The sequence below is a fragment of the Bos grunniens genome, chromosome 4, assembly GCF_055505025.1.
Source record: "Bos grunniens cultivar Pamir isolate PY7600 chromosome 4, Bosgru_T2T1.0, whole genome shotgun sequence".
Taxonomy (NCBI): domain Eukaryota; kingdom Metazoa; phylum Chordata; class Mammalia; order Artiodactyla; family Bovidae; genus Bos; species Bos grunniens.
Window position 1 is genome coordinate 87,288,977 of NC_141168.1, and position 18,376 is coordinate 87,307,352.

Here is an 18,376-nt window from a genome sequence, read left to right on the forward strand (position 1 = left end):
AACATTTGAGGGACTTCTCATTCCAAACCCTCCAAGACAATCAAGTTGCCTAACGACAAACGTGGCTGTAGGGAACCAAGTGTCATTTAATTCGGAGGTCACCGAAACAGCTGGCAACTCTGGTGAGTATATCACTCCAGCGGTCACAGGTCTGCAGGGGACTCGCTCGTGCCATTCCCCAGAAAGACCTTGAATTTGGCCCTGGGCACAATACGTGGCACCTGTCTGCCATTCCAGCTTCAAAGCAATTTGGTTGCATAATTAGAAACACATTAAAAATAAGCAGACTTCTCCAAATAAGGAAGCTGTGGAATTACTCTGGTGTTAGCAAAAACCAAAACGGGACTAATAAAACTGGACCAAATGTCAACCTGCCTGGGATAAGTACATTGCATCCAGTTAAAAAAAATTAACTGTGATAAGATATACATTACCATCGTAACCATTTAAAGTGTATAGTTAAGTAGTGCTAAATATATTTACACTATGGTAAAATCAATCTCCAGAACTTTTTCAGCTTCCCCAACTGAAACTATGCCCATTAAACAACTCCCCATTTCCTTATCCTCCACCCCCAGCTACCACTATCTTCTTTTCTGTTTCTATGAATTTGGCTACTCTAGACACCTCCTATAAGCAGAATAATTTGATATTTGTCTTCTTTCACTTAGCGTAATGTCCTCAAGATTCATCCATGTTACAGCAGGTGTCAAAATTTCCTTCCTTTTTTAGGCTTTTTAACACTCCATTGTATGTATGTAACAACTTTTGTTTATCCAGTCATTCAGCTGAGTTTTTAAAATCCTAAATTGAAGCCAGTTTTGATTGATAGATTCTAATATGGGCATCCTCCTGTTCTGTGTGTGTGTATTATACATCTATAAAGCTTATAAGAAGTAAAAGGAAAATAAAAATTCCTAGTTTCCTTAAAGACTTTTTAAACTATCCTATCTTACTCTTTACAATATTTGTGTTAAAGTTTTGGCCACTGGTCAAATACAAGTAATCCAGTTAAAACTTTCCCAGACACAATTTTTAAAGGAGAATGTACAGCACTTACATTGGCAGTATAATGTGTACAGTCATGAGCGTGGTATGGATGTAGAAAGACCTGAGTGAATTCTGCCCTAACGCTGTAAAATTTGGGGAGGTTATTTATTCTCTCCAAGCCTCAGTTGTCTTCATGTGTCACTGAGAATAAGACCTAGCACATGATACACACTATGAAAGATTTCTATTATTTTTGTTATAAAGAGGTTCTTCTCAGAGACAGTAGTACTAGAGAATAAATAAACTATTTTTGTAGGAGTGTGCTTTAACTATTCAAAGGATGCTTCTACTAGACATCTAAAAGGTATTAGTATTCATCAATATTCATGTAGAGAGATCCTATTGTATAAACTAAGCAATCATGTTCTTAGGTAATTACAACTAAGCCCTGCAATGCTAACCAAATATGTAGCTCTCAACAGTGAACACTGGAAACTCTTCCTGAGTGTCATCTAAATACAGTCTACTGCCTCTCGGGTGTCTCTACTGTGGAAGCTGCCTCTCCTTTATTAGCCGTCTCCTTCACATCCCCCATCTGCAAGCAGCAGGGCTCCACTCGGTCTCCAGCTAGTGCCCGTAGGTCTCTAGGGAGGAACTGAGCCATCGTGCTGGGTAGAAAGCATGGCTATCTTCCTTTCTATGCTAAGTCTGTCTAATATGAAAATAACTTTGTCCATTGGAACCTCACTCCAATGCTGCTGACATAGCCCCTCGTACAGATGGCATGAACTTATGTGACTCCTTTGGCACTCCAGTAATTTTAGTCCTTTGGGAGAGTTTCAAAGCACATCATTCTCATACTGAATCCATTCACTCTTTAGTAAAGTGCTCTGTTAAGGAACACTCAAACTTGTTGATCCAAATACTAGAGACAGAAAGTAGGTGTCATTTTAGCAAGAAGAATAGGAGAGAGGGGGAGGGGGAGGGGAAGAAGAAAAAATAAAAAACAGACTCACAAGCTGAGGACAGCTAAGAAGTATTGCCATGCCAACTGATGCATTTTGAAGCTGCTGCTGCTAAGTCGCTTCAGTCGTGTCCGACTCTGTGCGACCCCATAGATGGCAGCCGACGAGGCTCTGCCATCCCTGGGATTCTCCAGGCAAGAACACTGGAGTGGGTTGCCATTTCCTTCTCCAGTGCATGCAAGTGAAAGGTGAAAGTGAAGTCGCTCAGTCGTGTCCAACTTGTAGTGACCCCATGGACTGCAGCCCATCAGGCTGCTCCATCCATGGGATTTTCCAGGCAAGAGTACTGGAGTGGGGTGCCATTGCCTTAAGTAAAAAGTGAAAGTGAAGTCGCTCAGTTGTGTCCGACTCTTAGCGACTCCATGGACTGCAGCTTACCAGGCTCCTCCGTCCGTGGGATGTTCCAGGCAAGAGTACTGGAGTGGGTTGCCATTGCCTTCTCCTATTTTGAAGCTAGCTCATCAATAGTCATTAACTGAATGGACACTGTGCAGACATGCTCTGCTATGGTTCCACCATCCTCAAGCAGAGTGACTTCCTTACTTTATTGAAATACAAAGCTTTCTGGAAATTTCCTTATTCTATACTTAAAGTCCAATAGCATACACTTATTTGTTGAAATTTAACTGATTATTTGAGGAATTTTACTGAGAATTTTAAAACTCCTTCTGTGATATCTGAAGCTACCCAGATGTCCAAACCATGAAGCAAGCAGATGATGAATAGAAAAATCAATTTCTAATCTTTCACTCAGTTAAATAAATGAATACATCTATCAGATCAGATCAGTTGCACAGTCGTGTCTGACTCTTTGCGACCCCATGAATCGCAGCACGCCAGGAATATATCTATACATCTACATATCTTAATTAAAGAAATGCTTACCTGGAAGGGAGAAATTTCCTCCAGTATTAACAAATCTGTCAGTCATTTCTCCAAATACTATCATCATGAGGGGCAGACCTGATCCATGAGTTATGGCCATGATAGTGCCAAAAGACATAAATAATTTATCCTGCCAATCAGAGTATCGAAACTAAAAAAAGAAAGAAAGAAAGAAAAGATAAGAATACTTAGTTTGTATAACAGAATTTCTCTTTTTTCACAGTGTATGTTCTTTGGATTTTTCTTTAAGGTCAGTAACCATTCCAAATAAATGTATTAGGGAAGAAAGAGAATTTCAATTCAAATCATTGACAGAGTAATTTCAAGATTCTATTCATTTTGTATCTGTGTGGAAAAAATTCTAATTTCATTTAATCAGTGTCTTATTTGGGTAAGTGATTGCAATATAATCAGAAGGGACTAAGATTTGGTTTCATTAAGAAATACTGTTTGCTCTTCCAGAGCTCCTGAGGTAGTGAATTAGAAACAGCTAGGGGTTGATCTCAGTTACATACACACACATAATACATCCTTTAAAAAGACATTCAGAATATTTCAGACAGAGAATTATAAAGGGTGGAGAGGGAATGGATATTCTGGGTTTTGAGGATAAGGCCCCTTTAAGAGGCTTAAGTTAGCTTTTTGGAAGACAGATCAATAGTGAAGGGCAAGAAACTTAAGGAGTGCCTGGGTGTGTGCTTTAGGGAAGTCTTGCTTATGGAGATGATACTCATTGTAGAATCTTGAAGGACAAGGGGGAATTATCGAAGAAGAACTGGGGAGTGCAGAGAAAGTGGGGGAGGTGGGGGCTTAGAACAGCAGCATGACTGGAAACTACATGAGTCCTCAGGGAACTCCAATTGGTGGAATTTCTAAGCACACAGTACAGAGCATATTAGAGAGAGGTCTAAAAGGCCTGGTGGCCACACCAACTATCTTGGATTTAGTACCATCTATAGAGGGCTTCCCGGAGAAGGCAATGGCACCCCACTCCAGTACTCTTGCCTGGAAAATCCCATGGATGGAGGAGCCTGGTAGGCTGCAGTCCATGGGGTCGCTGAGAGTCGGACACAACTGAGCGACTTCACTTTCACTTTTCACTTTCATGCACTGGAGAAGGAAATGGTAACCCACTCCAGTGTTCTTGCCTGGAGAATCCCAGGGATAGGGGAGCCTGGTGGGCTGCCAGACGTCTATGGGGTCGTACAGAGTCGGACACGACTGAAGTGACTTAGCAGCAGCAGCATAGAGGGCTTCCCTGGTGGCTCAGCTGGTAAAGAATCTGCCTGCAATGTGGGAGACCCAGGGTCGATCCTTGGGTTGGGAAGATCCCCTGGAGAAGGGTAAGGCTACCCACTCCAGTATTCTGGCCTGGAGAATTCCATGGACTGAATAGTCCATGGTGTCACAAAGAGTCAGACACGACTGAGCAACTTCAACTTATCACTTATAGAGGGAAGTAGTTATATCAGTAAAGTGCACAACACTGAAGAACTAACCAGCCAATCAGTGTCATAATACTCCAAAAACCCTTTGTCCTTCACCACCTTTTTGAGTTCTCTCCAAATTCCCACTTTTTCTCCCCATTTCTGATTGACTGAAACTATGCCTCTCTCTCTGTTCTTCTTTCGTCCTCTGCCTTCCAGACTACATCTCCCGTCTCTCAGTTTTCCATTTCTATACTCTCCCCTCTGTCCCTCACATCTCTCTCATCTTTTTAACCCTTATCTCTGCCCATTTCCCCACCCCACTCCCTTTGGGGGACAAAGAAGGAACAATCATCAAGAGAATGGGTGATGAGTCAGGCTGGCAGATGGTCCTTGAGAGTGGAGGCTGAGTTAGAGGGAGTCACCATGCAGGGGCACCCTGAGGTTAAAGCATAAAGTCGGGGGGCGGTGTGCCAACTGCTCTCAGGGATTTCCAGAAGTTCAGTCTGGGAGACCAAATTCCATCATTAAACACAGGGCAAGCAAGAGTGTTGAGAGAGACAAAGGGTGGGAAGCCAGGTGGAGCTTGGAATGAAACAAGGCGGGCAGGTAAAGTCCAGAGCGGGTGGGGAAGGGCCCCTTAAATTGGCACAAAAGTGTCCCCAGGGTTCACCTTAGTGGCCGGAGGGGAAGGGAGATAGAGCACTTGAGTTTCTGGGCCACAGCTCAAGCACAGGAGCAAGTTGACATGCAGTGTTGTCTTCAAATATTTATGGGAAACTTCTGCTGCTGCTGCTAAGTCGCTTCAGTCGTGTCTGACTCTGTGCGACCCTATAGACAGCAGCCCACCAGGCTCCTCCGTCCCTGGGATTCTCCAGGCAAGAACACTGGAGTGGGTTGCCATTTCCTTCTCCACGTAAAACTGAGGAAAGTTTTATTTTTTTTTTTATTTTATTTTATTTTTTTTTTTTAAAAGGGCCGCCGGTGAGCGGCCCTGTCACTGCGGCCTGCACCGGCGGCCCTCCAGAGAACGCCCCTCCAGAAGCCCAAACAACAGCGCCGGGAGCAGCTGAACCGCCCACTGAGGAAAGTTTTAAATGCTCTTCATAGTACATTTGAAACTCATGTAATGTAATATATTCACTGCACCTCAATTAAAAAGTTTCTCATATTAATGAAACAAAATTTTATTGTCACCAAGCTTCAGTGAAAATTCCAGGAATTTCACAGTAATATCCTAAGTAACCTAGATCTGTTCTCAGTGGTTTTTCAACAAAAGAAGGCCTTTCTGTGTTGTGCTGTGCTTAGTCACTCAGTCGTGTCCGACTCTTTGCGACCCTATGGACTGTGGCCCGCCAGGCTCCTCTGTCCATGGGGATTCTCCAGGCAAGAATACTGGAGTGGGTTACTCCATGCCCTACTCCAGGGGATCTTCCCAACCCAGAGATCAAACCCAGATCTCCCGCTTTGCAGGTAGATTCTTTACCATCTGAGCCATCAGAGAAGCCTGAATGCCTAACTCCTATTAAAATGCAGTTTTATTCTGAACCTCAATCAGAACAGCAGCAAAAAAAATCTATTGAGAGTGAAAAAGATTACATTTATATTTAAGGTTAAACTTCCAAATTCAAATGAAAATTTCTGTTTCTACTTTAAGGTTTGTGACATTTTGTTTTCTGAAAGAGGCAGATTTAAAACCTTTGCATTAAAACCAGATTTAGTTTTACAAACAATTTAGTCTCTAAAGTACTGAATTGAAAAGATGTTACCCTTACTGAGATTTTTAAACACAAAAGTCACAAGCATAAGGGAGAAGAGAATGAAACTTAATAAACTGGAGATTTCAGATGACATGCTTTTTTTTTTTTTTTTTTCCAACTTCTTTGTTATCAAATAATGGCTGTCATAGTTTAAAACATATCCTATTCACCAAAAGTGGGCAAACATTTTCTTGGGTCCCCTCTCTAAGACATATTACAAATGAAAAACAGATTTGACTTCTTCCAAAAATATGTTGGCTTGCCCTGGACTGGTGGAAAACCACTGAGAATTATCATAAACATATCTGAATCTGTAATATTAACTTCATATTTAATCAGTTTCCCTGGAGTCCAATGTGAACATAGATTTTTTAAGCATTTACAATTTTCTGTAGTTAACAATCTCCTTGTACACAAGTTTATTTTAAGGTAAATTTGTGTGTGTGTGTGAGAAACAAGATGCAGAGATGTATTTTTCTGAAATTAATTGGTTTGTATGGTGCTTCAAACACCAGTCCTAACTTCAATTTCGCGGTACACCAGTTAGCTCTGCTCTCCCAGCCAGCCTATCCCTACCTGCTTTATCATCCACCTTGAGAATGTGGGCCATTAAATACAATGAGCCAATCCAGGACATCTGCTGCTGCCTACAGACAAGCTTAAAGCACTTCTCACCACAGATCCAAGACATCAAACATAAATGAAGGCAGAACTGATTCAAACTTAGTATTTCACAGCTTACCAATGTTAATGGTCCAATCAAATTTACTTTCTTCATTTTTTCCTTAGCTTGGCTGCTGTAAAAAAATATATATATATTTTTTATATATAAAAAATTTAAATTTTTGAATTTAAAAACTCTTACAAAATATTTCACAGTCAACTGAATATAAATTTAAGTAGTTGCCATATTTGAATATTATATTTTCAAATGTAAAAGAGTGATGTCCACAAACTGTCGAAATTATCCAGTTTAACACGCAGTGTAAGGCAATGACCAAGTGCAAAGGTAACTGTCCAAGGCACTATAGGAATCTCTGGATAACCGGGGAATGGTCACCTGCCTTGCAGCACGCATGCACAGAAGGAAGATGACCATGTCAACAACGTCTGCAAGATCAGTTAATGCTTCATGTGCTAAAAAGGTACATATTGATCTAAAATTAGTAAAGGCCACTCTTCTGAATGATTACAGGGAGTGCTGTCAGGAAATCCTGTCAGCTCTACATTCAAAATACATCTGGAGTTCACTCACTCTTCGCCACTTTCATAACTATCCTAACAGCCCAGAGAACTCCTGCCTTGTTTCTCCACTTCCGCTTATGCCCACTTCAGTCTATCCACAACACGATACTCAGAGTCATCATTTAAAAACACAAGTCACAGGCTTGCTAAAGAGGAGGAAGAGGCAAGGGACGGATTGGGAGTTTGGGATTAGCAGATGCCAGCTATTACACATAAGATGGATGAACAACAAGGTCCTCCTGAAGAACACAGGGAACTATATCAACATCCTGTAATAAATCATAATGGAAAAGAACATGAAAAAATGTGTGTGCAAATATATACATATATATATGAATAGTGGATCATTTTGCTGTATAGCAGAAATTAACACAGCATTGGAAATCAACTCTACTTCAATAAATTAAAAAAAAAACTCTCAGGTCATATTATGCTGCTACTCTGCTCAAAGGCTTACAAGTGGCTTCCACTTTTCTCAGAGTAAAAGCCAGATCCTTACACTGGCCTCTCCGGCCCCACATGATATTCTTTGTTGCCTCTCTGAGCACAGTGCCCACTCCCACTCCTGCCAGCTCTGCTCCAGACACCCAGGTCTCTCTGCCTCCGCTGTCCTGTGAACACTCCAAACACGTCCCCCCACAGGGTCTGCATTACCTCTGCTGGGAGGGGTACATATATGCCACACAGCTCTCTCTTTTTTTTTTTTTTTTTCAAGTTCTTGCTTAAATATTGCCTTCTCAATATGACCTACCTTAACTACCCTATTTAAAATTGCTTTTTTGCACTCCTGATTTCTTTAGGCTTAATTAACGTGTTCCCATAGCATTCATTACCTGCTAACAATTGTTTGAAGGACTAAGTGCCCCTGGGAAAAGAGTTTATGGATGCTTCTTTTTCACAAATGATCACATATTTGCATAGATCTAACTTTATATTACTTAAAGCCCAAGAGTGCCCCTGGTTTCCTGGTCTGGGATATCTGATGCCCTTTGGTGATAATTTGTCTCAGAAGCACAGGCTATTAATTTGGTTTTAGGTTGGAAATGCTGTTGCTTCTTCAGTCTTGGGTATGGAATGAAACATAATCTGGTTCTCCCCTTAGGCAGGAAGATGGAATTTGATGTAATATTTTTCTTTTATGTATCTTGGGCTTTAATTCCATGGCATATAAAGACTACTTGCAAGATTTTAGCAACTACTATTCAGCATATGTATTGTTTACATCTATTCTCAATAATAAATAAATGCTAACTGTAGGAGAGCAGACTTTTTTTACCTAAAGGCATTTATTTAAATTTCCAGGTAAAGTTTTATTCACAGGACTTGATCCCAAACTATCTGGAACATTTTCTGAAATCAAAGGACTGACATCTGCAATGAAATATGTTCACAAGAATGTGACAGGCGAAACTGCGTGATCGCAACAACCATGGAACTCAGTTTTCCCTGGACCACTGAAGTGAGCTGAACTTCTTTAGCATGCAAGTTTTGGTCCATTTTTTATAAAAGTGTGTCTCATTACACTTAAGTTCATAATCTTAACTTTTTCTTAGTCTTTTACACTCTTTAAACTGTCTTCTTCCCAACACAAGGCTGTGAGCCCCGGTTCTGAGAACTTCTTGGGTTCTGCTGTGTTACTACATCTTTTGCAGGGGTAACCCCTCTGTACACTCACCAATGTTTAGCCTGTGCAACAGAGAAATAGACTTCTTGGAGAAAATGCCACCTATTTATAGATTCACAGTCAATTCCAGCCTAAATTGCCAGCGAATGAAAACCACATTTTTCTAGAAGAAAAAATACCATCCATGGGTTTTCCAATTTCACAGGGCAAACTAGATATTCTGTGAATGAATACCATGGTATGTAGAAGAAATAAAGCAAGATTATTGTATGAAGAAATTAACAGGCTAAAATAATGCCCCGGTTTAACCACCAGATAGGCATGTTCTCTGTTAACTAATCAGGCCACTTGCAGCTTGAGGACCCACTACAGAACCTGATAAGTTTGTCCCTCTGGGTGATCACTGGATGACACAGGTCAATTGGTTCTGGGTGGCTTGGCATGAACTCAGAGACCACAACAGACTCATAAATTTTGACGCTGAAGGCAAAAACGATTCACTGTCCTCAAAGTGAAAGAGGGACAAAGCCAGCATGCCACTTACTGATTGCTTCTGCCCCTACTAAGGTGGAGAAGTGAGAGTGACAAGGGCCCTTGGGGCCAAAGAGCCAGCACAAGGAGAAAGACAGGCAAGCAGAGAAAGGCAGAGGTTTCCCCCTGGCATTTGAGCAACAGTTTCTTTGGAAGCGCAGGTAACCCGCCCCAGGCCGCTCAAGGTTCCCCTCCCCACCTCACCCCTCACCCCCCAGAGGGGAGAAAGAGGGAACCGGAGAGCTGAGAGGAAGGCGGGTAAAATGAGGAGGAAGAGGAATAATGAGTGGAGGAAGGAGCTGCCTGCTTCACTACACTTGTTTAAAACGCACAACCATCAACAGCAGGGGTCTGATGCTCTTTAAGCCCGGAAGATCAGACGATGCTTATGAGAGATTTCTGGAAAAGTCGTGAGCTCCATAATGCAAGGAGTGTTACACCACACATGCTCATGGAAGGGCCCTGCACAAAGGGAAGGGGCGCCTTCAACCATGCTCTCTTTCCTGGTGGTGTTTATTGGCCAAGTCGTGTCTGACTCTTTGCCACAAGAGGACTGTAGCCCACCAGGCTCTTCTGCCCATGGGGATTCTCCAGGGAAGAATACAGGAGTGGCTTGCCTTGCCCGTCTCAAGGGGATCTTCCCAACCCAGGGATCCCCGCGTCTCTGAGGGATTCTTTATCACTGAGCCACCAGGAAAGCCAGCCTGTCGCAAAAGAAGCCTCAGTGACATTCCTTGGGTAAAGTCAGAACCACAGAAAAGACTCTAAGGAAACTCCAAAACAAAGGCCAAAGGCATCATCCACTCAACTTCTTTGCTCGGCTCCATGTGGCTCTGCTGACTCGCGTGTAACGAGAAAAGCAGAAAAGCGGTGGCCGAGGGTGATGTACCTGCTGACGCCCAGTTCAAATCCGTCCTCCCTGGTCTCGGTGATCCGGAATGTTGCGATCCTTCCCACCTCTGGATCCATCTCCGCCTGGGGAGAAACCAGTCTCAGGTCCAGGGGCACCAGCCCCAGCCTGGGGAGGTCGCCCAGCCTCCTCACAACACCCCCCTCCCCACCCCGCCGGGGTTCGGGGCCAGGAGACTGGTCGCCGGGACCCGGGAGGACCGCGCGGATGCCACGCTGCCCGCCGCCGGGAGCCCACCTTCCCGAGCTTCCCTCACCCGGGACTGCGCCTGTCTCCGGCCGAGCCGCTGGGCGCCGGGGCTGCGGGGCCTGGGACTTTGCTCGCTCCCGCCCCCGCCCCTCCCCGAGAGTGTCCGGCCCCAGCGACGCCTCCTGAAGCCGCCGGGGCCACGGCCCCGGGCAGAGGAGGCGCTCCAGCCGCCAGGCTCGCTCCGCACACCCCGCGGGGAAGGGTGCCCAGCGCGCCGCCCTCCGCTGCGCCCACCCCCGGCGAGCAGCCAGCCCCGAGCCAGCTGCGGCCGATAAGCCCCGCGACCAGCCTGGTGCCGCTGGGTGTTCCGAAAGCCTCGCCTGGCGGGCCACTCGAGCCCTCCAGAGTGACTGTCACACTCCTTCAGTGCAGTTTTCTTTTTGAAGCCTTGCGGGGGACAGTTTGTACATGCTCACCAATGATGGGGCAGCTGAGGGACACGAGAGACCCCTAGGCTCGCCTCCCGCTGCTTCTGCATCCCCGGGTCTGCTCCCCGGGGGGCACCGAAGCCACCCGTCTTTTGGGATGCTGAGGACAGGGCAGGGCCGCCCAAAAACATCGCATTAAGCTCTTCGCAGGATAATGCAGCCGGTGCCTTCTCAACACTTAGAGGCACAGAACTTTAGGGCTGGAAATCGGCCTAAACTTTAGGGCTTTAGAAATCGCCAAATTCAACCGCTTCTCCTCCACTCCCTTTCCGATAGGAGACTGAAGCCCAGAGAGGTCGAGTCTCGCCTGTGGCTGCGTCCTCAGGACCAGGGTCCAGTCTCCAGTGTCCTCTCCTGGCATCCTGCTCTGATCCTGCACTTCTCCCTGTGCTCAGGTGTCTCTACACCTTGCGCTCTAGGTGTAGGATTCACACGGGAATCCTCTGTGTGGTTTTCTCATCCCTTTTCATGAACCACCAGGCTCCTTCCTAAAGGAAAATCTAAAACAGGGAGCAGCATGTTATCATAGCTTTGAAGCCAGTGGGATCCAAACTCAGAGCTTCCTATCTTACTAGCTATGTCACCTTGGACACTCTCGCTTCTCTAAGCCTCAGTTTCCTCATATGGTAACTTGAGGATAAAACACGCCCCTTGTGAGGTCACTGTGAGGAATAAATGAACTAAGAAGGTAGAAGGAGCTGGTACTGAGCCTGAAACAGAATACACTCCATAAACGTGGCTTCCCTTCTTCCCAACCAGGTAGCTGGGCTACCTGCTGGGCCTTGCTCCTGCTGTCTTATTAACACAGAAGTCATCCCGTGGCTTTCTCGGGTTCCCAGAGAAAATTAACAAAGAGCATCCTACAAGAGGAGGTGCTGTCGGCAGACCTTGGAATCTCACCTGTGTCACTTACTGGCCTTAGGCAATTTACTTTTATGGAAACCGTAAAATTGAGGTGTTATTGGGATTAGGTATAATGTGTGTAAAGTCCTTGGCATATAAGAGGTACCTAGTATTAATAGTTACAAGATCAGAAGAGGCTGATAAGGAGAGACTGGGATAAGAGCCAGGAGCTCTAGCACTCACTCTAAAATATGCCACTTATCTCTACCCTGCTCTGCATATCACCTTGAGCTAGGCAGAACCTGACTTGAAGAGATGACTAAGAGTTGATTGGAACTGTGGCATGTTCTAGAATTATTAGAAATGAATTTATTTACAGGTTTTCCTAAAAAAGTTTTTTCTTCTTAGCCTGAAAGTGAAAGTGAACTCGCTCAGTCGTGTCCGACTCTTTGCGACCCTGTGGACAGTAGCCCACCAGGCTCCTCTGTTCATGGACTTAGCCCATCTACCACAATCAGGAGGATTCTCTTCTTTGATCAACCAGAATTCCTCTTCTTCACAAGTCTAACAGGTGGTCAGATCACTATTTTAAAAATACTCTACAATTACAGCAACTGAAATTGTTGAGCTGAAAGAAAGCTTGGTGGTGACAGGAGAACATTATAAAGCTCAGTAGCCTGTAAGGAGATGGTAGCCTCTTCAGTTTCTATAAAAGACATCTTGGGGGAGTGAAAAGGTAGACACGTGAGAAAGTAGGAAGCTTCTGAACTAAAAAAAAAAACAAAAACCAACACACAGGAACATGACATTTTCCTGTCAGAGTCAGTTCATAAAGTTGTTCCTATAAAAAGCGTCCATCGTATGTTGCTTGTGTCTGGGGCCTGTGTGTGGGGAGAGAGAAGCCTCGCCCACATGACTGTATTCATGTATTTGCCTGTGTTACAGCCCATTCCAAGGGCTACTTTTACATTTATCTAATAACAGTAAAACAACCTTATCTGGTGCATCCATCTGTTATTCATTAAAAAACAGTATTTAAGCCACTGTGATAAACTGGAGAATTCTCCATGACACTCAGGCTATAAGAAATCTCAACTTTCTTTTGTTGGTAGGATATTGAGATAATCCTGCTTTGTTCTCATTGATGTAGAGTTAATGTCCTTCCCTCCATCTTACTTCTTTTACATGTTCCATTAGTTCTTTCTTTTTTAATCTTAATTATTGCTTTTTGGGGACTATTTTTATTCTTTGGTTCTTTTCTCTTGATTTAATAAGTACATATTTCATTTTCTATTTAACAGTTAACTCTTTCCTAGAGATTATGACCTATCTTTGACTAAACAGTGGTACTTTTTCATCTTCCAGGCCAATGCAAAGACTTTAAAATTCTCAAACCTCATTTACCCACCTCTTACTTATACATTACTACCTGGGTTCAATCCCTGGGTTGGGAAGATACCCTAGAAAAGGAAAAGGCTACCCACTCCAGTATTCTTGCCTGGAGAATTCCATGGACAGTCCATGGGGTCTCAAAGAGTTGGACATGACTGAGAGACTTTCACTCACTCACTGTCATGTACTTTAATTTTTTTTTCTATCTTTTATGACCCTTATGAGAAATTATTTTATAGTCATTGTCATTTAGATTTATCTATACAATGTCTTATCCTTTTCTTTCTCTTTATTTCTTCCTACATCTCAGAGCCACTATCTTGGATCATTTTCCTTTTACCTAAAGAATGCTCTGTGCTTCCTTTTGCCAGTGATAACTTTTCTCAACGTTTTTTTCCTGAGAAGTTATTTCACGTTTATTTAGGAAAAGTATTCAGAGATTTGCCTTTGTTGTTCAGTTGCTAAGCCGTGTTGGAGTCTCTGTGACCCCATGGACTGCAGTTCGCTAGGCTTCCCTGTCCTTTACTATCTCCTAGAGTTTGCTCAAACTTATGTCCATTGAGTCAGTGATGCCATCCAACCCTCTCATCCTCTGTCACCCCCTTCTCTTCCTGCCTTCAATCTTTCCCAGCATCGGGGTCTTTCCCAGTGAGTCAGCTCTTTGCACCTGAGATCTGCCTTACTGGATATCAAGAGTTCTATTGTGAAACGATAGTGATTAAGGCAATACATTTTGGACAGAGATAAACAAAATTAAAGTGAAAGAGAATACAGATCTTATAACTGACAGAGCCAGAATTCTAATCCTGCCTGTATTCTTAGCCACCACTTTAACTAGTGCAGGGCAGTGGGGATGGAGAAGATGGGTCAAATGTAGTGGATGGTTAAAACATCTTCTTCCTCCAATTCATTGATCTTAGCATATTTTAACTGTTCCTATTTTGGTGTGCTGTCTTCCACTCATCTTGCAGACATCCACAACCCCTTGCCTTCTCTCTTTATCAGGTTTCTTGGTAAAACCACAACTCTGGCTAATTTAAATTATCCAAATACTGCAAGCTTCCACCATGCAACAGAGCATGGCTAAAGAAAGACACAAAACCATTTGACTTGTCCCACCATGAAACTAAGTGATCCTTTACTATATATGTAATGTATTTACAATGCTTATTATTTATTGTCCATTCTGAGGGATGCAAGCTTCATAAGAACAGTTTTTGCTGTCTGATCCACTGGCGTGTTCCCGCCTTTGCTGCCCAATAGCGACTGTCTCCTTATTCACTCCTCCACTGTGTCAGACCGTTGCTTCACGCTTCCTTTTCCCTCAAGTATCTTTCAGTCATTTTATGTCTTCACATTCTGCTGAAGTACTATGCTTCTTATTTCACTGATAAAAGTCACAGTGTTTGGAAGGGAACTGCCACAATCTCCCGCCGTGACACCTACCCACTGCCCAGCATCTGCACCCAGCACCCGCCTTCCCTGAATGAACCAGCTTCTCCAATGAACTACCCATGCGTGCCCTTATCTGCAACCGGTCCTTTCATCTGTACTTGGATGCTGTGGATCCCAGCCCCTCGGGAATGAGCTCTTCAGCAGACATGATTCCTCCTCTCTCCTGCCTGTCAACTTCTCTGTCCCTGCTGGACCACCCCTGTTTCTTCATCTTAAAAAACACTCTCTTGACCCCGCTTTTCTTACTAACTGCCACTGCCTTTTCCTCCTCTTTGCAGCTAAGCTACTAAGAGTTCCATCACTTTCTCCATTTCCTGTCCTCCTGTCCTCCCTGAAACACACTCATCAGGAGTTTGACCTGTCACACTACAAAAACTGCCCTGGTTAAGTCACTGATAACCTCTACCGTGCTACCTCCAAAGGTCAATTTTTTGTCCTTATCTGACTTAACAAACTCAAGCAGCTGACAGATTTATCTTTCTCTCTTCCTTTATACATTTTCCTCACTTGAATTCCAGGACGCCACATATTTCTTGGATTTTATTCGGCTTTACCGGTCACTCTTTCTCAGTGTCCTTCAGCTTGTGCCTCTTCTTTCTACCTCTCAGCTGACACTGGAGTGCTACAAGGCTGACGGTGAATCTTCTCTGCCTAGTCTCATTCCCTCTGTAATCTCAGCTGGTCTCATGGCTTTAAATACTATCTGTACCCAACAATGTCTAATTTTTTTTTCTAATCTAGACTTCCTTCCTGAATTCCTGGCTCATATATACAAGTGCATCTTTGATCTCTCTACTTGGATGTTTAACGTGCCCAACCTTGACTCGACCTTTCCCCTAAACTGGCCTCTCCAACAGGTGTCTCTCCTTCTCAGTTGACAGCTCCACCATCCAGATGACCAGCAAAAATAGAGTCATCCTGCATTCTTCTCTTTCTTCCCCACCTCATACTCCATGAGAAGATTTTATAGGTTCTGGCTTCAAAATATATGCTCAGTTGCTCAGTCATGTCTGACTCTTTGGGACCCCTTGGACTATTGGTCCTGTTAGGCTTCTCTGTCCATGGGATTCTCCAGGCAAGAATACTTGAGTGGGTTGCATTTCCCCCTCCAGGAGATCGATCATCCTGACCCAGAGATCGAACCAGGACCTTCCCGTCTCTTGCATTGGTAGGCAGGTACTTTATCACTGCGCTGCCTGGGTCTGACTATCTGTCTCTCCCCAGTTCTACCAGCATGGTGCAAGCTGCTCTCATCTCTCACCTGAATGACTGCAGTAGCTTCTTCAGTCTCCTCTGTTCCTGTCTTTGCCTCCTCTCCTGCCTTTGTTCATTCTCAAAGCAGAAGCCAGAGTGATTCATCTGAAAAGTGGGTCCGATCACGTGAGCCTCAAATCCTAATTCCCCAGAGGCCCCAGTCCATTGGGAGCCTTGGCCTGCAGTGGCTGCCCTCTCTGCAATGTTTCTGACCTCATTTTCTGCCTCCCCCTCCCTCACTCCTTGCCAGCCACACCGGCTTCTTGGATGCTCCTCAAACAAGATGGAATTACACCTCAGGGTGTCTGTGCTAGTTGTTCCCTCTGCCCCAAAGTCTCTTCCCCCAAATATTCACACGGCTAAAACCTTCACCTCCTACAAGTCTCCTCTCCATTCCCGTCTTGTCGATGAGACCACTCCTGACCTGCTTGAAAACCGCATCTCTTCCTCCCAGGACTCCCAGTTCCCCTTTACTCTGCTTCAGTTTTTCTTCCCACATCATTTCCCACCACCTAGTATACTATATAATTTATGAAATGACTATGCTTGCTGTTTATTGTCACCTCAGTAATACATCAGACCCAAGGAAAAAAAGGTATTTTTCTCTGCTTTATTCAATGAGGTGGCCAACATTTGCTACCCATACTTACTAAGTACCAGACCTTGTGCAAGGATTTGAGGATATAAAGAAAAACAGGTCTCAGCTCCTGCCTCAAAATGGACTGAGAATATACCAATACAAAAATCGGATCTCTATAGTGTTTTATAAAATTATGAAGCCATCACAAACAGGTATCACCTCATTCAAATCTCAAAAGAAGCAGCACGTTCAAGGTAAACAAGTGAGGTGGCATTATTCTCAGTTTAACGGTGAGGAAATCGCAATTCCTAAAAAGTGAATGGAATTAGGACTCCCTGGGGAAGACTTGTGCCAGCAGAGTCATGCCTCTCTCTGTATCTGTCCCCAAAGCACTTGAAGGTCATTAAATGTGTACTGAATAGATCCCTAGCTTTAAGCTGTAGCATAAAAGATTTACATGCAAAAAAGAATGTCTTATAACTAAGAGCCAAAGGGAAGAACAAACTCCATCTACCAAAGTATTTTAAAATACTTAATATTTTGTATATTTTATATAATATTACATTGTAATTTTGTATATTTTACAAAATATTACATTGTAATAATTGAATATCCTATTTTCTATATCTTATATTTACATGTGTACTAATTTGCAACAGTTTTCTCTGCAGAGAGAATGATGGAATCGGCTCTCTGTCCAGTGCACCTTCAGCTTGACGGTAATACTCTCTGCAGTGTTTCTCCTGCTATATTGTCTTTGTGGCAAACAATTCTCAGACTTTTCATCTCTGAAGATAGACTGTTAGATGTTATCTTTGACTGTTATATTTGCATGTCACCACACTTCACTGGTGCTTCACTAGTAGCTGTTAAACAGCCTGCCTGCAATGCAGCAGACCCCGGTTCGATTCCTGGGTCAGGAAGATCCCCTGGAGAAGGGATAGGCTACCCACTCCAGTATTCCTGCCTGGAGAGTTCCATGGACAGAGGAGCCTGGAAGGCTGCAGTCCATGGGGTCATAAAGAGTCGGACACAACTGAGCAACTAACAGTTTAGCACTTTGCTACATTCTGTTTCCAAATTTCCTGCCGCCAATACCCCTGCTTAAATCTTGCATCTTCCTCTCCAAGTTGATAGATCATAATTTCTCTTATCTTCACTGCTTTCAAACCATGTTCAATCTTACAATTTTCTCCCAAAATTCTTTTCAAAAACCTTATCTATCTGCTTGAAAAACAAAAATTCCTCTCCACCTCTTACCTCTTATCTCCTAAAAAGCCTTCCCTTTGGGTCTCACTTTTCTTTGCTCATTATAAAATTCATCTAACTCGGCTCCAGCACTTTGGAAGGCATTTGTAAGATGTTAAGGATGAGGGTTATGCTGATTTCCAATGTAACTGGCTTTAACGGATATTTCCAATGATCTCTTCCTTGCCCACTGTGTGTGTGTTCAATCGTGTCCAACTCTTTGGGACCCATGAACTGTAGCCTGCCAGGCTCCTTTCGCTGTGGAATTATCCAGGCGAAATAATACTGGAGTGTGTTGTCCTTTCCTACTCCAGGGGATCTTCCCAACCTAGAGATCTAACCCGCACCTCTTGTGTATCCTACACTGGGAGGTGGATTCTTTACCACTGATGCCACCTCGGAAGACTGAACTCTTCCTTACACCCTCTTAAACCAGGGTAGACTTGCCAAGGTATGACAGAAGTTAAAATTAAAGCAGTTGGGAAGAAGCATCATTATTAATCACTGATGTCATATCAATCCTCCAGGAT

General features: G+C 43.7%; 1 protein-coding gene across 6 annotated transcripts in view; it reads right to left on the reverse strand.

Annotated features, from left to right (window-relative positions):
- The window catches only part of ABCB4 (ATP binding cassette subfamily B member 4), a 90,598-nt gene that overhangs the window by 62,657 nt on the left and 9,565 nt on the right, over positions 1-18,376 (reverse strand). For 2 of the 6 annotated variants that reach the window (XM_086397283.1, XM_086397279.1), the window contains 3 exons: positions 10,377-10,462; positions 6,830-6,884; positions 2,901-3,051 (listed from right to left, as the gene is read on the reverse strand). In XM_086397283.1, the coding sequence (XP_086253409.1) occupies positions 2,901-3,051; positions 6,830-6,884; positions 10,377-10,462 (292 nt within the window). Of the gene's footprint in view, positions 1-2,900; positions 3,052-6,829; positions 6,885-10,376; positions 10,857-18,376 lie in introns of those variants that run through there. The other 4 variants (XM_086397280.1, XM_086397284.1, XM_086397281.1 and 1 more) reach the window with 4 other exon arrangements.